The sequence below is a fragment of the Diplotaxodon limnothrissa genome, linkage group LG9 (genome assembly GCF_057381915.1).
Source record: "Diplotaxodon limnothrissa isolate DT_005_m linkage group LG9, D_limnothrissa_male_GT1.1, whole genome shotgun sequence".
Lineage (NCBI taxonomy): Eukaryota > Metazoa > Chordata > Actinopteri > Cichliformes > Cichlidae > Diplotaxodon > Diplotaxodon limnothrissa.
In genome coordinates, this window is record NC_140604.1 from 26,904,396 (window position 1) to 26,923,427 (window position 19,032).

Below are 19,032 nucleotides of genomic sequence, written 5' to 3' on the forward strand. Positions count from 1 at the left end.
TGGTACAACGCTAACGAGTCATCACGTCACCATGGAAACAGGCTTCAAAATTCGCCTGCATTGGTTTTTTTATATTTAGCTTTCTGTGTTTCCTAACCAGGTTACGTAATAAAAATGTACCCAAATACTATGTCCTATAATACCTAAAAAAAAATATATGTATTTTATCCATTATCCATACAGGCTACAGCTAGCCCACAATTATTTGATAAATGCAGTAAATTGCCTTCAAATATAGTTTTTAGTTAATTTTTACAAGTTAAAAGTGTGTGTCCTTGAGAACTACCCAATTTATGTAGTTAACTCCCTGGGTGGATATTATATTAACACGGGCTAACGCTGGATATTATATTACTAATATATCAAGTAGTAATGTACACAACCACACCCACACGTAAATACCAAACAACCTGCGTGATTCATGACACATTTACACATTAATGACAGGACCAGGAAGGTTTTTTTTCCTCCAAATTTTTATTGTACATTTTGAGTCCTTTTGAAAACCTGGGGGAAGAAAATAAGACAATGAGGTAAGAATTCTGATGTTATATAAAGTCTCAGCAACACATCTTTAATAAAAATAGATAGCATTCAACATGTATCCATGTTTGGATTTAAATAGATTTTCAAAGAGAAAGATCTCCCAGTCGGTGATTTAAAGTTCAATGACTAAAGATGTGGTTTCAGACAATGTTGGCTTATTAACAAGTGGTTTTCACCATAGTCGATAAGATGGGGAAAAAAGAATATGCATCATTAACCACATCAAATCAGTCTACTTTCAAAACCTGCAAAATATCACTGAAACTCACCACGACTTTAGTTCATCCTCCTGATCAGTCTGTTGATCTGATCCTCCCTGTTGCCGGCATCTCCTCCCTCCACGAAGTGTGTGGTCTTCTTGTTCATGCCACCGCGTGGGGACGACAGCTTGAAGGGCCACATGAAGTTGTTGGCGGGCTTGAAGTTCTTTCCAACTGTGTAAATCTCATGGATGAGGTCCTCAACACAGATGATGCCATATTTGCCTACAGATAAAAAGTGTTTAATAAATTGAACTGCGTGCCAGCTTTAGCATTTAAGTGTTTCATTTCAAAATTTTAAAAGCGAAGGGCTGATTAAACCAATAGAGGTAATCCAAGAATGAAACTGCTTGGAGCAACTCTGCCTTTTCTTCTTTTAACTTAGACAACAAGACTCATTTCCAGATGTGCTTGCTGCCATTTGAAGCGCTGATGTTTTCAATCTTTTCAGGCACAAAGTAAAACTCTTCGAGCTTGATAAGCAAGCCTCATCTTTCCATTTCATGTTCCCAAACATCTGACCAACAAATACAGTACAAGCCAAGAATTATCAACTACAAATCTCTCTTTGGTAAAGTCCTGTTAGGTTGGCATGTGGCTTCAGACTTAACTGGCAAAGTTTTCAACCTTTTTTTCACCAAAGTCGATAAGACGGGGAAAAAAGTGTACATCATTAACCACATCAACCGCCAACCATTTACCTAAAAGGTATACTACAAACATTTTCAACAGCACTGTAACGTTTCCATACCGAGGGACTTCTCCACCAAAGCGTTGTCTGTGAGGGCAATGCGCTGTTTCCTGATCTTGCCGTACCCACGTTTGTAGACGAGCTCGCGCACAGACTTCAGGTTGGGGTATCTAGGGGGGAAAAAAAACCCAAGGTTCCAGTTTTGAAAGGAGCACAAATCAATGATGTTAACGTGTGTTAATTTATAAAGAAATAGGATTATAAATACTCATTTGTTTTATTTAACTCAAAAGATACTTTAAATTTCAAGCATACCTGAAAAACACTTGTTTTGTAAATCTAAGTAATTTGAGTTCTTCTAATGAGTTTAAGAGGCATTTACAAAATATTAAAATATGAACCCCAAAACATTAAGAGCTCAGATTTCATCTCTCCAAACCTGGCACTTTCATGTCTAAGCAGTGGTGGGCAATTTGTCAAAAAAAGATTATGTACATCATTGTTTTGGGGAAGAAGCATGATCTACAATCTGAATGGCAATTCTCCCCACAGATTTGGTAAAACTCATTGCATTAACATTACAGAGTGCCTGGATACTAAACCTGACCGTTCAAATTTAGGCTCAAGACTCAACTGACCAATCTGAGGATCCTATTTTAATCTAATTGGTATGATTGAATGGTAACAATTCAAATTTCTGCAGCTTTGATGAGTCTTTCAGGATATTGTGCCACTGTGTAATGCATCTATAGGGTTGTTCTGTGTTATAACCAATCCTGCTTTGCTAAGATCTTATGAAGGAAAAAGTTTAGTTTTAAATATTAAATCTACACAATTCCTCCCAAATGCAGGTGTGCCAAATTAACACAGTCAGCAACATGCAAAAAATGTTAAGTCAGTTAAATACAAAGTTAAATACAGTTAAATACAAAGCATTACACAGTGGCAGATGATGGTGTTTCTTGGACTCCATCATAGTATAAAGAAATATCAGTAACCTAGTACAACATTGGGAACAATATTGCATCTACCAATACAGATCAAGTTATCTGCATCAAAAGTGTCACTTAGACACATCCAAACAAGACTGACATAAATGACCGGACAGGAGTAACCCCAACCAACTATATAAATATCAAAAATGGAAGTATTAAGGTGACCAAAAGCAAACACTATAAGTCTAACCTACAGTGTACTCGTGTGCCAAGTAACACACACTTCCACAGGGCTGTTGTAGTGAAGATCAGGTAAATTCTTCCATTACAGCAGCACACAGCAATGTCAAACACACAGAGCACAAACATTTCCATTGGGTCTTTAACATCAAGACATTAAAGCTTTGTGAAATATAGCCAAGCATTTACTGTGTTTAGTTTGACACTGGCTTATTTTTCTATAAACTGTTGAACAGTACTTTAATGTGTTGATTTCAAGTGTCAGTGAATGACCACTGTAGTAAATGCCAGGTTACAAAAGTTTCTGGCTGCATCATTACAGTATGAAGCCAACACACTCACATTTGTCAACACACTGGCATGTACCACTATGGAATGTGGTTTCAGACAAAACTGGCTTAGTTTCAGTCAGTAATCACCATGGTCGATAAGATGGGGAAAAAAGTTCAGCATCATTAACCACATTCCAAGTGTATCACCTATTTAGAGACGTGCTAATACCCCCCACCACCGCTTCTTATTTCTGAACAGCAGGTTTCAGAGTGACACAGTCCTTACCCCCAAGCGATGTAAGGCTCTGCAATTCTGAGCATGTTGATTGAAGCCTTGTTCAGCTTGACAAAGACACCATTGAAGATCTGGCGCAGACGGAGCAGCTGCAGAACTTTGCGGACCTTGGGGCTCACACCGTTGATGCTGAAAAAACAAACAAACAAAAAATGTTGTGATTACTGTTTGGACTTACCATCAAAGTACAACTTCCTAATTAAGCTGCTTAGAGTGGTTTCAGAACATTATTGGCTTTTTATTACAAATGTGTATCAGCAGAGTCGATAAGTCGGGGAAAGAGCATGCATCATTAACCACTCAACTGTATTTATCCACAAGGACTGGCTTAATCATTCAATAAAAATGACTTTTCAATAGCAACTGAATTAACAAGCAACTGAGCAGCTAAAAACAAAGTAGTAATGTATGAGGCTCAGCTGCTGGACATCCTCTCATGTGGCACTGCCTGCACAACACCTTACAACTGATTGTGCAGTTCTTTTAAGCCAGATACAGAGAAATCCCAAGCAGTGCGCATCACTCACCCTCTGATCCTGATGACAAAGGCCAGTTTGGGCTCAGCAGGCACATAGAAGTTTCCCACTTTGCGAGCCATACGGCCCATTCGTATCTCACGCCTGTACATCTGCCTGTACTCCTTGTGGTACTTCTCAGCCCTCTTGTAGATCAGTTTCCTGGTCACCTTGCGGACCTGAATGCAAAAGGGAAAACACGTCGAAGCAGTTCAAAGCTCTATCCGATATCTCCATCCATACGGGAATACTTGTCTGCACAAAGCTTCACTTTACCTTTTTCTCAGCCAGCAGCTTCTTGACACGCATGGCCTTCATGGCCGCGTAGGCCTTTCGCCTTTTCAAAAGGCTCTCAGGGACCGCCGGAACCTTTTTTCTGTTTAAACGTTAAAAAAATATGTTGTAAGGAAAAAATCCGAAGCGAGGTGGTGGACAAGATACCTGAACACATGTACATCGCTCAACAGAAACGATGACTGAATCATGGGGGCTGCTAGCTTGCCAGTCACTTGCCGGCTTCCACACAGGTAAATACTACTTCATACAATAGCTCGAGACTAGAGAGGTTTTACAGCAGCATAAACTCAAAGGTTGCTGAAATAGCTGACTATTATTTTAGTTCTAATTTTTTAACCACAAGAACTGGACACTTGTAATAATCCACAGATGCTAAAGAGACAGCCATGTTGAACTCGGCTATATGGACTCAGTTATTATAAAGTACCCTTAACAACAGTAATAATCACCATCTGTAACAATACTGCTATTATTCTATCGTACATGAACTAAATAGCTCATTCGCGTTGTAAAATTAACAGCAGAGGCTAGTTTAATGCTGGATGTGATTAGATTTTAACACAGAGGGAAACACTCACTCTGCGTCCGCCATTGCGATCACCGAGAAAGAGGCTTTTTCATTTGCGCATGTGCGGGATAAAAGCGTTAGGACCTCTGCGGAGCGTCCTTCCGACTGCCTGATGGATAAATTATAGCGATGTATTCAAAACTAAAGTTAAGCAAAACCCGCTGTAATAATGCTCTTGGATAAATGCTCCCTCAAATTTATAGGTTAATATATCAACAACTATTTTCTATGACTGCTGCAAGGAATATTATTGTAATAACAAACGCTTTAAAGGTAAGACAACGCTATAATACGTATTCTGGTGTAGACCTACCTGGCCTTATTTTGATACATTATTTTATATTGTTTCTTTTTTTTCTTTTCGTTTTTTAATTAATCTAAACGCTACTTTGCCCGACTTCCGTGCTACAGGTGGCGTTATGCAGCCATCTGACCAGCAGAGGGCACGAACACTTCATTTTGCAAAGCACGATCAGAGAGCGCCTGTAGCGTTGAACCTCCCGCCCAGCACTTTGCTTCAGGCTGTATAACAGACACTGTTCTGTCCCAGGAGGTTATGAAAAAAAAATCATAAAATGATATAGACTCGATTGAAGGCCACTTATTTGTTCATTTATTTATTTTTATTTTACAGGCAAAATGCAAGACACAAGTTTTAATTTAATTGTGAAACGTCGCCCAAATAGAGCTTTGCCATTGGTCAGCTTCTCAATTTGACTGTTCCAGTGCAGGTAGTTTTATATTAAAAATGTTGCCTTGTATTAAACGAGCCAGCGTTAAAGCCCATCAATCATTTAATACTCTTGAAAAAGCAGAGTGCCTTTTTTATCTGTAATTTTCTTGCCTTTTTGGGCACATTGTTACATTTGGAGAGGACATTTCCCCGGAGGTGTTTTTCACGTATTTGTTTTATCCTTAGAATCTACAAAGGATTCTTCCATCAGCTGTTTGTTCCTCAGACACGCCCACAAAACAAGCACAAGTGAGAGGCTGCTGGCAAAGGTTGCACAACCTGGAAGAGGTGTAAACAATAGCCTGAGGTGTGGGGGGAGCTGCAAAGCGGCAATGAACGTGTTCACAATGGAGACGATTCGTGTGCGCCTGTTTTGTTTATTATTATTATTGTAATTAAAGGGTAATTAGGCTATATTAATTAGGAAGAAACGTGATCGCGTAACGATTTGCGCGTGGAAGTATCACTTTTCTGGCCGGGTGCGTGGCTTACCTAACCGACCGACTTCACTTTCCTCCGTGGGGATCTCAGGGAATCTTTGCAGGCAAAGCTGGGATATGTCTTGAGCTGGCTTATAACTTTAAGTGTAGTTTCTGATTAACAGAAAAAATAATGTGTAACATATAATAATAACGTAAAGTGGGAATACTTTGTAAACATGATATTTTAGTTTGCTCCACGTATGGCTGGACATTGACCTGGACTTACAGGTCCAGTGCGGCCTGATCGGTGGCTCGTGGCTTTCTGAGTTTAAGCTGTTAAGATTAATTATATCTTTAAACAACTTGTTATCAAACTTTACATTGTTGGGATTTTCCTAAAACGCGCAAACACGCACGCAGAGACGCACAAGTAAGCAGTCTTTTCAAACAGGAGGGAAGCTTAATGTCTAATCTTCCTTGAGGATACAAAAAAAGTCCGAGATTCGTGTTAAAATCTTTCAGGTTACATCACCTTCATTCTGACAGGCGCTCAAGTCCCTCTCCTATTGGGTCCAGCGTTGATGGCTGAACAGCATAAATAGCGCCTGAGGTGCGCTCCACAGTGAGATGAGTGGAGAGGCAGCAGAGGAAGTAGGAGGCTCACTTGATAGTAGCTGCTCATAACTCACTGCAACTGTGCGTTATAGTGGCAACTGGACTCTTACCGAGCAGCATCTGAACTCGCACTCCACTCATACATCTGTCCTGCATGCGCCTAAGTTTCTTTCGCATTTTTTTGTGTCTTTTAAACCATATTTCTATAGGCCGTTATTCCTGTGATCCAAGTTTGTCGGTGTTTCCCTGATCCTGTCTGCTGCAAACAGGTTGCAAGAAGGAAACAGTCCCCTGCGCGTCTTCCGCCGCTTATTTGAATTGATAGAAAGCTTTGGCCAAGATGATGATAATAATTGCGGAGTTCTTCGTAGTTATTCTGAAGGTGCTCTGGGCTTTTTTAACTGCCGGAGCCAAGTGGATTGTGCGGCCAAAGGAGAAAAGCGTGGCGGGACAGGTGTGCTTGATCACCGGCGCTGGAAGCGGCCTCGGGCGGCTGTTCGCCAAGGAGTTCGCCCGGAGACGAGCGATACTGGTCTTATGGGACATAAACAGCCAAAGCAACGAGGAGACGGCGGAGATGGTGCGCCAGATTTACCATGAACTGGACACTCCAGTAACCAAAGACGGTAAGAGTGTTTTCTTTGAAGCTTTAAGGCTGGCAGCCGGCTTTCTGGGCGGTGGAGTGTTATTTAAAGAACACACACTGCAGTCCTGATCAGTGTAAGAATGAATAAACTAAAGTGTGTCAGAGGGAGTCAGTTAAACTGGACACAGCCTCAGATTTTCAAAAATTTCATTTTAAATAACCAAACAGTGGAATGATATTTCCATATGGAGACAGAACGTTTTTAAACAGTTTCACCTAATTTCGCTGTATTAACTTTGATAATCTTAATCTTTCCCTGTCTTTTATCCCCCCCCCCTTCTCTCTGCAGGACCTGTTGGAGGGGTAGAGGAAGTCCCACCTTTCCAGCCGCAGGTCTACACCTATGTGTGTGATGTAGGGAAGCGCGAGAGTGTGTATTCCACAGCAGAGAAGGTGCGCCGGGAGGTGGGAGAGGTGGACATACTCATCAACAACGCCGGCGTCGTCTCTGGCCATCACCTCCTGGAGTGTCCCGACGAGCTGATCGAGCGGACCATGGTGGTCAACTGTCACGCACACTTCTGGGTGAGCCGATGTAGAAGCTGTTGTAATAAGGCGACTCTGAGGTTATTGTGAAGTTATAATGTGTGTGCCCAAGTTTCAGTGAGAACAGTGTTGCTGAATGTGTTAACTGTGATGCCAGGTTCACAGGAATGTCTCCGCTCTGACTCGTATGCCTGTTCATAATCTTATCCTTCTCTGTGCCAAACTGAAGAATCAAAGGTGTGTGTGTGTGTGTGTGTGTGTGTGTGTGTGTGTGTGTGTGTGTGTGTGTGTGTGTGTGTGTGTGTGTGTGTGTGTGTGTGTGTGTGTGTGTGTGTGTGTGTGTGTGCCTCCAGGCCTAAGAAACTATGACCATAAATAGTTGCCTTGCATGTTCAGATTTCAGCTCCACTTGCTTTCATTCTGCCAGAGGAAAGTCACGGGTTTGGCTTTTTAAAATCTTTGCCTTTGCTCCGCTTTGGCAGCCACAGCCGATGATGATCCCAGAGGTATGTCAGCGGCTCCGTCTCATCTCCTCAGCTGCACAGATCTGCACAAACCGACTGTGCGTGATGGAAACGGGGTTCTGTACGTAGGTTGGATCTGTCTTAGATCAGCTCACCACATTTTGCTGGCAGTTGGTGATTTGTTGCATATCAGATTTTTACTCTGGCTCCGTTCCTCGAGCCTTTCAGTGTGACTACTTATCTGAGAGGCTACGTGGACTTGATAGAGTGAATATGCTCCGCTTTAGATAAGCATAAGCTGTAGCGTGTAACCAGTTAAGCGCTATCACAGGTTTTTTTGTGTGTCTGTGTGTTTTTGGGGTGTGGGAAGACTGTGGTTGCAGACTCCCAAAGCTATTAGAAATTTAATAAAGAGCTTTATTCATTTTAAAGATGGATGTTTACTCTTTTGGAGCCTTTAGACCAACCTTATGAGAATCGATTGCATTTCTTCACTATAGCCACCCCCTGTGGAACAGCAGCAACGACTGTGTAAATTTGGCTTATAAGCTTTGTTTGGAGTAAACCGCATGGATTGAGAATAAGTCTTTCACCTGGCAGACTGGTTCTGAATTCACCACTTCATGCGTGAATTTAGTTGTCACAACATATTGTCAAGTGATCCAGAATATCTTCAGTTTTGAGACTTTGGCCCCAGGCTCTTATCTTTTTATTTTATTTGTTGTTTACAGAGAACGGCATTCTCAGTCATGCCATGAAACCACAGTGACTTCAAGCTTCCTAATCGAGCATGAAAAATCTCTTGTGGCATCGCTCACGTAGGTTGTGCGGATTTCCTCTTTAATGGATGCTCCATTCAAGCATTCTGCTGGATATCTCAGTGCTCTTTAAATCCAGGATTTGGAGTCAGGGTCCAGTGATTTGGTAGTAGATTTTTTTTTTTAAATAGATGTTTGTGTTTTCCTGTATTCTATGGTGAGCGTGGTTTCTTTAGAGGTGTGTGTGTGCGGAGGGGGGGAGCAGATGAAAGAAGGACTTAATGAATGGTGACAGCCAGAATGGAGGATGTGGTTCATTAATGACACAAGCTAGATGAATAGAGATTAAACTAACAGGGGCACTGTCCACTTTCCTTTCAAACTCACTGCAGTTAGTCACTGCATGCAGGTGGCAGGTATTATATAAACCTTTTGATTTTTAATTTTTTTTTCTCCCCTTTTTTTCTGAACAACAGGTACCTCCAACGGCTTACTTGTGGTTTTTGACTCAACAAATAACTTCAGTCTATGTCCGCGTCGTGAAAGGCTTTTAGGCCGGCTTTAAAAACCTGTTAAGGCACGTGTTTTCACATGTTTTACAAAATGCTATCCCTAAAGGTATGTTATAGGAGAATTTGTATTTGAAAAGTGCAAGAACAGCTATTATGATCAGTTTACAGAAGCAGGTTTCCAAGTGTGCTTGTCATTTTTTTCCACACTGACAAGCTTCTCTTTTCTTTTTTTAAAAATATATTTTGATGTCTCAGCAGTGCGCGTAAAAAGGCCTGGTGTGTGTTTTCTTTAGGCACGTATCGTACTCTGCTTTTTCTGTGTCACTGTTTGGCAAAACACTGTAATGGCAATGTCAAGCCCTCCAAACCTAGCTTCCTCCTCTCCATAATCCCGGACGGTTTTTAAACAGCCACGATTTCAACTGCAAATGGCTGCAAGTTCAAAGCATTTCCCACAAATGGCACAGCTGGGTGTAAAAATAAGCAAGTCCTCATTTGTTGGACAGAGTATTGGAATAAGGCAGGGATGGAGTTGTGAGCAGGAAGCGGATGGTAATCGTAGTGTCGCGTGGGTGTCTGCCAAACAGGCCCGGCTCAGACCCCACACTTCTTCTGTCTTCCTTCCACAGGCCCCTCTGACTCCTCCCAACATGATTTGGAGGCAGTGGGTGCAGCTGCATGGGAGTCACGGAGGCCAGCGCTGTTCATCCGGCTCTGCCACACACACGCTAACCGCTATGATTCAGTCCCTTCCTCCCTTTAGGTTTTTTATGAGAAGGGGGGGGGTCATCACTTTGAATTTGTCTGACGATGCTTTGATTAGTCCAGCTGGCAATTTGTGATGTTTGCAACTCGGTTCTTAGTCATGCTGGGAAAGGGGCTGTGCAGTCATTCCACCAGTGTCACCAGAGTTTGTTTTTGAGGATTAGCGTGTGTGTTTAGTGGAATGACATGAGAGGAAATGATCCTCAGCATCTTGAGCTGGTTATCCAACAGGTGGCTCGTGAACAATAAGCGGCTATCCGCCCTCTCGTGGAAATCCTACACCTCTTGTGCGACAGCACGAACTCACCGAGCGCTCGGGAGCGACACGGCGGGAAAAGAGCAGGGGAAAGAAAAGGGGAAGGAAGGCACTGCCGTCCCATCCACAGGCGAGAGGGTAATGGTAAGCTGCTGCTGACCCACTTTATCTGACAATTGGTTTCTTGTCTGTGGATCAGCTTGACAAGATGCCAGGCGACAGGAGCCAAGTTCCGCAGGCCGCATTCCTGCTGTAGCCAGAGAAAGGAGGCAGCCAGGCAGAAGGGTCCTACTTGACTGGTTTTATATGGGCCCCTCCTCAAGCCCAGTGCACCTGTACCCCGCAGTGAAGCTAGCCATGGCCGTGTCACTGTTCTCCTCCCGTACATACCTGTTCATGGGCTGTAGATAATTATATTTTTCTAGTGTTTTGGTCTGAAGATTACCCCCGTCCATTTAGCAGTTTAGTTCTTAAAATGACTGCGAAAGAGTGTTCATTATGATTGTTTGTTTTTTTGGGAGCTTTTTTTTTATTTTTTAACTCTTTTATATTCCTTGTTCTGTCCAAAGATTTTATAAGATGGTACTAAAGAATCTTTTTCCTTTCATTACAAAAACAAAAACTTGACTGATTCTTTGAAAAAGTTGTTTTTCAGTTCAAATAGAATTAAACGAATAAAGTGGATACTAAGAAAAGCAAAGGGATAAAGAACAAAAAAGATCATGAGATTCTGTGAATCATCACTCTGAGCAGCTATTGTGACATTAATGGTTCTCATACAATATTCATTACTTTTTTATAGAAACTTATAAAAAAAAACATAAAACATTTTTATAGGAAAATGTTAATAGACTGGTGCTTATATAGTGCTTTACTATTCTCGAAGCACTTTATACAACTTACCTCATTCACCCAGTCACACTCAGTCATACAATCACTTTCTCTCTCTGCGTAAGTGCTTTCTATACAACTTGGGGATCAGTATCTCACCCAAGGTTACTTTGCTGTTGGACTGGAGCAATCAAGGATCAAACCACCAACTTTGCGATTGGTAGATGACCTCTACCTCCTGAACCACCACAAAAGCAGAATTAAAATTATGATTTCATTATTCAGATAAAGCCCATGGCTTAAAACGTGACTATAAAACAATTATAATTCCTTATCCAGCTCCTAATTTGTCCAGAAAATCAAATTGACCAGTCATAAAACACCATACCTGGGGAAAACCTGAGCCTACAGATGAGCTTTGAGGTTATGTTTGTGCACTGATGTTTTCTAGAGAGCAGTTCTCCAAACTGAGAGTTTGAGCTGTGCGCAGGGGATGGCTACCACTTGGTATGGTCAATACAACATAAACAATCTGCATCAGTCATCCCCGATGACCACTAACGTCAGCCCAGCCCACTCAGATTTCATGATCTACTACAGGATCGGACAAGCTCCGGAGCTCAGGCATTTTTTTTCTCCCTCCCAACTTGGTTCTCTCGTCCAGGGAGAAGTCAGCCCAATTAAATGGCCATCTGGTCCTACGCAAAGGCCAATATTTTGTTCATATTCCTGTTGGTCAGGCGCTAGCACTAATGCAGCCTGACACCCCAGCTGCAAGAAGCTTTGTGTGGCTTAAATGCTCCTGGGGGCACGCACCAATTAGGGGGTGCAGCGGGCAGGGCACCCCCACATAGGCCAAGGAGGCCCGGCTGTGTCAGCGGGTAATTTAGCGGAACAAGGGAGCGTTGAGACCCAATTACGGCAGCTCTGATGTAAGACACGAGCCCCCGGTTGCCTTCACACATTTTGTGTCTGAGAGGTCAGTGGGGGTCATACCCACATGCCAGGATTGCCATGAGAAGCAGGGCGGGTGGGGAGAGATGGGACGGTCGGTCACATTTAGACCCGTCCTCGATCAGAGGAAATCATCCTTTCCTCTCAGTTCCCCTCAGACCACTCAGCAGAATTGTCCAATTGAATTTGTGTATTGGCTTTGCTAATAATGTATGTGCCAGATCGAGTCATTCCCCACTCTCTAAAAGTTGCTGTGGGAGTGGGGTGGGGGGGACGCTGGCTCAAATCAGCTACGGGCATATCTTAAGTTAATGCTTCATTTGCACGCAACTCCCTCCCTCTTTCACTGCCATTCTGGCTCGCAGAGGTCTTTCTCAGCTTTTGCCCGGGCTTCATGTTCTCTCACTCCCTCTCTTTAGGCCCCATCATTCAATGACTTGAATATTGCAGCAATTTATGTCCTGGAAAAGTGCAGATGTTTGGAACGGAGTCAGATCAGTTATACCTGACTGTAGAATAAACTCCGAAGCGATGAAGTCACCTTCCTTTAAACCACTCTGTAAACGTGAGTTATTGCTTCCAGTTTTATTTACCTCACTAAACAAGGAGAGGGACCTCTAAACGCAAATGTCAAGCTTAACGGAGATTACGCTTCAGGTCAGTAGGGCCGATGCAGTTAATCTCTGGGTGCAGTTTTAATGAGGCTCGTCCTCCCCCTACCAGAGGTTTCACGGCTGTACTACCTGGTACCGCGCTCTCTCGTCTCGCTGGCTCTGCGTCCGATCCAGGAAAATGTTTATAAAGGAGGCTGAATCGTTTCTCTACAGTGCTAACCAATATAACAGCAACCACAGAAAACAGCTTTCTTTCCCAAAGATGTCTTGGAAAGGTCCAGTTATTGGGCTGAAAAGCAATACATACTGCAGGCTGTAGCTGTAGCCCTTGTGATGATCATTATTTATTAATTACTAGGCTAGTTGAAGTCTCAGTCTAGTGTGTGTGTGTGTGTGTGTGTGTGTGTGTGTGTGTGTGTGTGTGTGTGTGTCTTGCCTCAGTAACATTTTGACAGTCCTCAAGGACGCGTGCATTGTTCTTCACTATGGCAGCACACATCTGACTGGAATAGATTTAGCTCTGCTCCCAACAAAAGGCCTGATGGTTGTTTTTGTAGACCTCCTAGTGGGAGAGTGATTGGTCAGTTCCTATCATTGCCGTCACATGTCACACCTGCTGATTGGCTCACGCTGTGTCCAGGGCAACTCCAAAGTCAGCTGACGGGCAGAATGAGGAATGAATCCATAGGTTAATCAAGTGTAACGGCTAACTCTGTGTGTTGCTCCTCTCACCGCCCTCGCTAGCGCCACCGGACTCACCAGTGGAACCACTCCAGTTAGAAACGCTTTCATCTTGTAGACTGTTCTGCTGGCTGGCGCTCCGGCCGGGCGCGAGGCCGTGTAGGTAGATGAGAAGCCGGACTGTATTGTTGGAAGTGTTGAGTGAACGGAGGCCCGTGATTGGTGTTGTCACCAGCTCTTTAGTGCAGGGCCCAACGGCGGGCACCAGATCTGTGTGGGAAAAGCACAGACTGTACGGAGAGGGCGACATTTCATCTTTCCCCTCTTCAGTAACTGACTCGGAAAGGATAGAAGTTCTATGTTTATATTTTCAAATGCTGCACCTCCAGCGCTCGGTCTGTTTTTATGCATGTTATGAATTCTCATTCAGACGCCTCTCTGTGCATCACCATGGAGAAGGGAGAGAAACAGAGGAGGGGGGGATGAGAGGGAAGGCAGAGAGGATCAAAGGGCTCTGGCACAGACAAACTGCACAAGTGAACTAACCTTCCTCTTTTTTCTCTTTGCCCTTCTGTCTCTTCTGTCCTTCCCCCCTTTAGACCACCAAGGCGTTTCTCCCCAAGATGCTGGAGCTGAATCATGGCCACATTGTGACGGTTGCCAGCTCCCTGGGTTTATTTAGCACAGCTGGAGTGGAGGTTAGTATCATACACAACAACACATGCACATCCCATCTTTCCCACCATCCAAAACCAGTGCTGTTCCCCAAAGGCGTCCGTGCCAGCTAGCACACTGAGACGGGGGGAGGTTAGGCCCCCTTTCTCTAGTTGTCCCTCCACCCGTTAAATTTAGGAACACAGATGAGCATTGGGAGCCTCTTATAGATTCCTCTATCTTCAGCAGTGGGGGTGTGGGGCCCCTATTGGGCTCTGGCCCCAGGGCCAGAATGAGCTGACAGCTCCCCCGAGGGACAGAGACATCTTCATCACTGCTTTGTGAACAACTTGGTGCTCACTCAGTATTCAGTTCACAGCAGCTTTCAATGGATATGGTTTTGGTTTTCCTTCCTATAGTTTTTTTTTTTTTAAATGCATAATAAAATATTTGCTGGGGGGTCATTTAACCGGTGGTCCTCCTAGAGTGTTTCATTTTCATATGTCAGGGAACAGAGCTCTCATTTATCCCCTTAGCTGAGAACAGTATCCATTTCTAACAGTCTGTAGGGATAACATTTGACTTTTGTTTAAGCATTTATCCGTAAAAATTAAGCCTACTCTTTTTTTGGTCACGCTTTTACGGTTCCTGGAAATGCCTGAAATGTCATTTCAGACGTGCAAGTTAGAACCAAAGCCATCGCCTGTCATGTGGGCACAGACCAATCCCTTTGTCCTCTTTCTGTTTATCGACATGCATCTGTGTTTGCCCAGGTCTTTTTCTTTAAAAAAAATAGATTATTTCCACAGTGAACCACATCAAAGCCTTCCCACCAAGCAGCGCAGTCACCTGAAGCATTGGAGAAGAATGCTAATGAAACCGTAGAACAGCGGACTCACTCTGGGTTTTTTTTTTTGTTCTTGTTGTTTTTTGTGCGTGGAGGATGTATCATTAACAGCAAAGAGAGACCTCTGTGGCCACGGGGCATGTTTCATAGTGTTCTGTAGTCCCTGGGTGCAGGCAGGGGGTTTACGGAGCTAACCCGTTCTCTCTCCCTCTCTTCTTTCCCTCAGGATTACTGTGCCAGCAAGTTCGGTGCCATCGGGTTCCACGAGTCGCTGAGCCACGAGCTGAAGGCCTCAGAGAAGGACGGCATCAGTATGACTCTGGTGTGCCCGTACCTGGTCGACACAGGAATGTTTAAAGGCTGCAGGATAAGGTTAGCGGCCAGTGTGTCCTCTTTAATAAGCTTTCGTGCACCTGCAGTGAGTTTGTCACCTGTAATCTCCACTTCATTAAACGGCCTCAAACACCCATTTTTAAAACTTCAAAGCGGCAGCTGACAATCTGTGGTGTTACAGTTATTATAAAGTGAGTGGTATTCCTTAGGTCAACACTGCTTAAACAAAGAGGGCTACTTTGTTTTCCCAGGGGAAAACCTCACCAACAGGTGCACCTGGGCTAGCCTCCTCTCCCCTCCGCCCTCCGTGCTGCTCTAATAGTCCTCACTTTGTTTGATGGGTGCAGTCAGCAGCTGGCATGTGCTCTGTCTTTATTGCCCCACCATTTTGGAGCAATCCTTAGTACCAGTATCACTTATGTTCATGGATTTCCTGAAGTTTGTCAGCACTCCTTGAAGTGTTCTCAGACTTCCTCTCATGTTTCCACCCACGTTAATTTACTGAATGACTTCAATCATCCCTAATTGTATTTCCTCATAAATTTAATTAGTTTAACTAAATTTGACGCACATTTTCCCTGAATTCCTTTCTCAATGATGACCGTGATTTCTTTCCCTTCAGGAAGGAAATCGAACCCTTTCTCCCTCCTCTGAAGCCAGAGTTCTGCGTGAAACAAGCCATGAGGGCCATCCTCACCGACCAGCCCATGATCTGCACGCCTCGCATCGTCTACATGGTCAACTTCATGAAAAGGTGAGCTGCCTCTTTTTCGTTTTAACCCTCCACCCCCACCCTCCGGGCCCACTCCATCGGCCTTCAGTGTACTGCGCAGGGGTATCCAGTGTCTCTCGCTAATCTTATCTCCGTCCTGTCTCCACAGCATCCTGCCCTTCGAGGCCATTGTGTGCATGTACCGGTTCCTAGGCGCCGACAAGTGCATGTACCCCTTCCTAGCTCAGAGAAAGGAGGCCATGAACAACAATGAGGCAAAGAATGGGATCTAGGGGGTGCTGTTTGCAATATGAACAGGGGAATTTAAACCTGCAAGTATGAGGAAACAACCACTGAGGACAGAGATGGAAGGAAAAAAAGAAAAAAAAAAAGACTGAATCTAGACTGGTGCACTTGCATTGAGCAAATGCAAAGGTTTACCATATTGTTCCTCTGGAACAAAGAAAGCTGTGTACTACAAAGGATTTATTTTTTGTCTTTTTTTTTTTTAAGTTTGTTTAAAGAAACCAACATCTATATACTGTGTCACTAGTTTTGAAATCATACAGAAAAAGATATCCAGTAATTAACTATTTACGTAATGTAGTCACCAGCCTTATCTAGTGTCATTGTGGAAATATACAGTATGTTACTGTACAAACAGTAATCTTTTTTTCACTTATTTTATTTTTGTAGACATGCACTGTAATTTCTGATGGTTTTTGTCTATCTTCTTCTGATTTTTCTACACTGCCAGCATTCTCCGTGTAGAAAGGATTAACACAGCATTTCCGTCTACCCCACACAGAGGCTCTTTTTCAGTCAGGAAACAAGTTTCTCCGGCTCTGATTTTTAGCTCGTGCCATCAAAAGTAAAGTAACAGGAAAGAAAAAAAATCCCACCATTTAAGTTAACGATACTCCTTTTTTTTTCTTGTGTTCAATACTTGCATTAGATGCATATAGCGTATATTAATATCAATCCAAATGAAACGTTGCAATAGCCAGATTGTAGCGGACTGTAATCTTCACAGCATTTCCAATCTAATGGGATTCAGCAGTGTCCCTCGGCGGTCCTGTCACTGCACGAGGGAGTGGCGTCCTGGGCTGAATTGGCATGCGCGACACATTCAGAATGTACTGCTTAGGGAGAAATCCAGTTGATGATTTTAATTTCTTTTTTTAATGCGTTCATAATGTAAATTTGTTACCTATTGTTGTATTTTTTTTTCTTTTTAAAAAAGCTCCACTTTAAACTGCTGTTTCAACACTGATGTGATTGAGGGAAATGTATTAAAGACAGCTTTTCATTATTATTTTTTCCCCTAAAGTTAACACCTGCCCAGTGTCCACCTCGTCCAGTTAAAGTGTATATGTTTAAATATTGTGAATTACCCCAGTGTCCCCAACTAACTGTGTCCACCATATTTGATAAATGACTGTTTTATATACCCTTTTTATCATTATTATTATTATTATTATTTCCCTGAATTTCAACTACATTCCAATAGGCATCATTCCTTCAGTCACAGTGATGAGCCTAAATTCTCTACCTCTTATTTTTTGCCTTTTTTTTTTTTTTTTTGACAGTATGACATAAGCCTCTTTTTGTAATTTTTCTGAAGACTGCTCCATAGAAGAGCAAATGTGGTTCCAATGTTTAGTGTCTCTACCTAACTTAAATTAATAAAGTGATTTAGATTATTACACGGTGTCTTCTTAGCCGCCAGTCAGCACGCGACTGTCCGTTTGACTTATACTGACATACCACATGAGTGCAACATCCAGCCTGCAGCTGTCATTCCACTCCTGTTTTCCCACACTTCATCTCTGCATCTAATAAAGGCACAAATGCTCTAAATCTAAATATAATCAAAAGGGAAAACTCGCATCCTGACCTCCAGCGAAGTGTTTACACCCACATTCCTGCCTCTAAGTCTGGTGACCTGAGCTGCAGTCATAAATTGCACAGCGATGACTGTAGTTATCCACTCTAACCTCAGATCAAACCATTATTCAGCACAGAGCACAATGAAATTATTTTGAATTCAGTGAATTACTGCAGTGAGTGACAGGAAAGAGGATCTTCTGCAATGCTGATGAATTTCTTGGGTGCAGTTTCCATTGTTGCAGCGACACCCACCCAGCCCTTTTCTTCTCTTTTCGACTAGTATCGGTATCACTGCCCTCAAACGGTGACTCAGGCATCCTTTAGACATGGGTGTTGGCTAAAGATGGTAAGAATCATTTGTCTTTGTAAGTAAATATACTCTTATATGCAGCACACGCAAGCATGTGATTTTTTTTGTTTGTTTGTGCTTACCCAACAGTCTGAAATAGTCAATCAAGGTCACAGAAAGTCAGGCGTGTCACGCTGAACCACTAAAAAGGAAAGAGGACCTAAAAGTCACAAATGACAGAAAAGGCATCAGAAGGTCAGAATAAGAACAATAAGGACCCATCGGTGCCACAAAAACTCTACCGCTTCTGTCGGAGCTGTTTATGTATCTGACCCTGACCTTTTGCTTACCCAGAGGAGGGGAAAATCAAATTTCCTAATTGGTGTCAACAAAGCATCACATTATCGTGAGCTGCATTTGGATTCACATGTTCAAATTGCTGAGTTGTTTGTGCCAGGCTTGGAGTTGCCTTTGAGGTCACATTCTTGGTATTTGACAACAACTCGGGGGATTTTAGTGAGAGACAGTGCAGTTTATTACAGAAAGTTGGACACCAGCATGGAAAAACTGACTGCTTTTATTTATAAAATTGTGTAAATCTATTGTAGAACATTACCAGTTCCGAATTATGTCAGTGAATTAACTGAAACTTGAGGAAAACACTGATAAGACAAAGACAATTTTAGAAACCGACTGTGCTGTAAGCCCTGGTATTTCTTGCAGTTATCTTGTAGACGTGGCTTGCACACTTTCTTCGAGCTGAAATTAGAAACATTTGTAAATGTGAGTTAAGCAGGGTTAAACTATCTCGAAATATAGTAGCTACCAAAAACAAAATGACACTGAAATACTTCAGAATAAGCAAACATTTGTATTTTTCATGTACTGGATTATCACCAAGCACTGGCATAATATAAATCTGCAAATACATTTTTCTCTTTAAGCATCTTT

General features: G+C 42.8%; 2 protein-coding genes and 3 non-coding genes across 5 annotated transcripts; 1 reads left to right on the forward strand and 4 right to left on the reverse strand.

Annotated features, from left to right (window-relative positions):
• Positions 1-442: 442 nt before the first annotated feature.
• On the reverse strand, positions 443-4,658 carry rpl7 (ribosomal protein L7). Its single transcript, XM_085362961.1, has 7 exons — positions 4,630-4,658; positions 4,031-4,130; positions 3,767-3,933; positions 3,231-3,368; positions 1,558-1,667; positions 816-1,031; positions 443-507 (listed from the first exon to the last, which is right to left on the reverse strand). Exons 1-6 carry the CDS (start codon positions 4,641-4,643, stop codon positions 823-825), a joined length of 738 nt encoding a protein of 245 aa, XP_085219087.1. The 5' UTR covers positions 4,644-4,658; the 3' UTR covers positions 443-507; positions 816-822.
• On the reverse strand, positions 678-770 carry LOC146625710 (small nucleolar SNORD12/SNORD106). The gene has a single exon (XR_014906525.1). It is a non-coding gene; the product is annotated as a small nucleolar SNORD12/SNORD106 (small nucleolar RNA).
• On the reverse strand, positions 1,398-1,490 carry LOC146625711 (small nucleolar SNORD12/SNORD106). The gene has a single exon (XR_014906526.1). It is a non-coding gene; the product is annotated as a small nucleolar SNORD12/SNORD106 (small nucleolar RNA).
• Positions 3,047-3,138, reverse strand: LOC146625712 (small nucleolar SNORD12/SNORD106). The gene has a single exon (XR_014906524.1). It is a non-coding gene; the product is annotated as a small nucleolar SNORD12/SNORD106 (small nucleolar RNA).
• Positions 4,659-6,414: 1,756 nt separating the features above from the next.
• Positions 6,415-16,412, forward strand: LOC146625713 (retinol dehydrogenase 10-A). Its single transcript, XM_085362960.1, has 6 exons — positions 6,415-7,015; positions 7,325-7,560; positions 13,956-14,054; positions 15,084-15,229; positions 15,813-15,944; positions 16,072-16,412. The coding sequence occupies exons 1-6, from the start codon at positions 6,730-6,732 to the stop codon at positions 16,193-16,195; spliced, it is 1,023 nt and encodes a 340-aa protein (XP_085219086.1). The 5' UTR covers positions 6,415-6,729; the 3' UTR covers positions 16,196-16,412.
• The last annotated feature ends 2,620 nt before the right edge of the window (positions 16,413-19,032 follow it).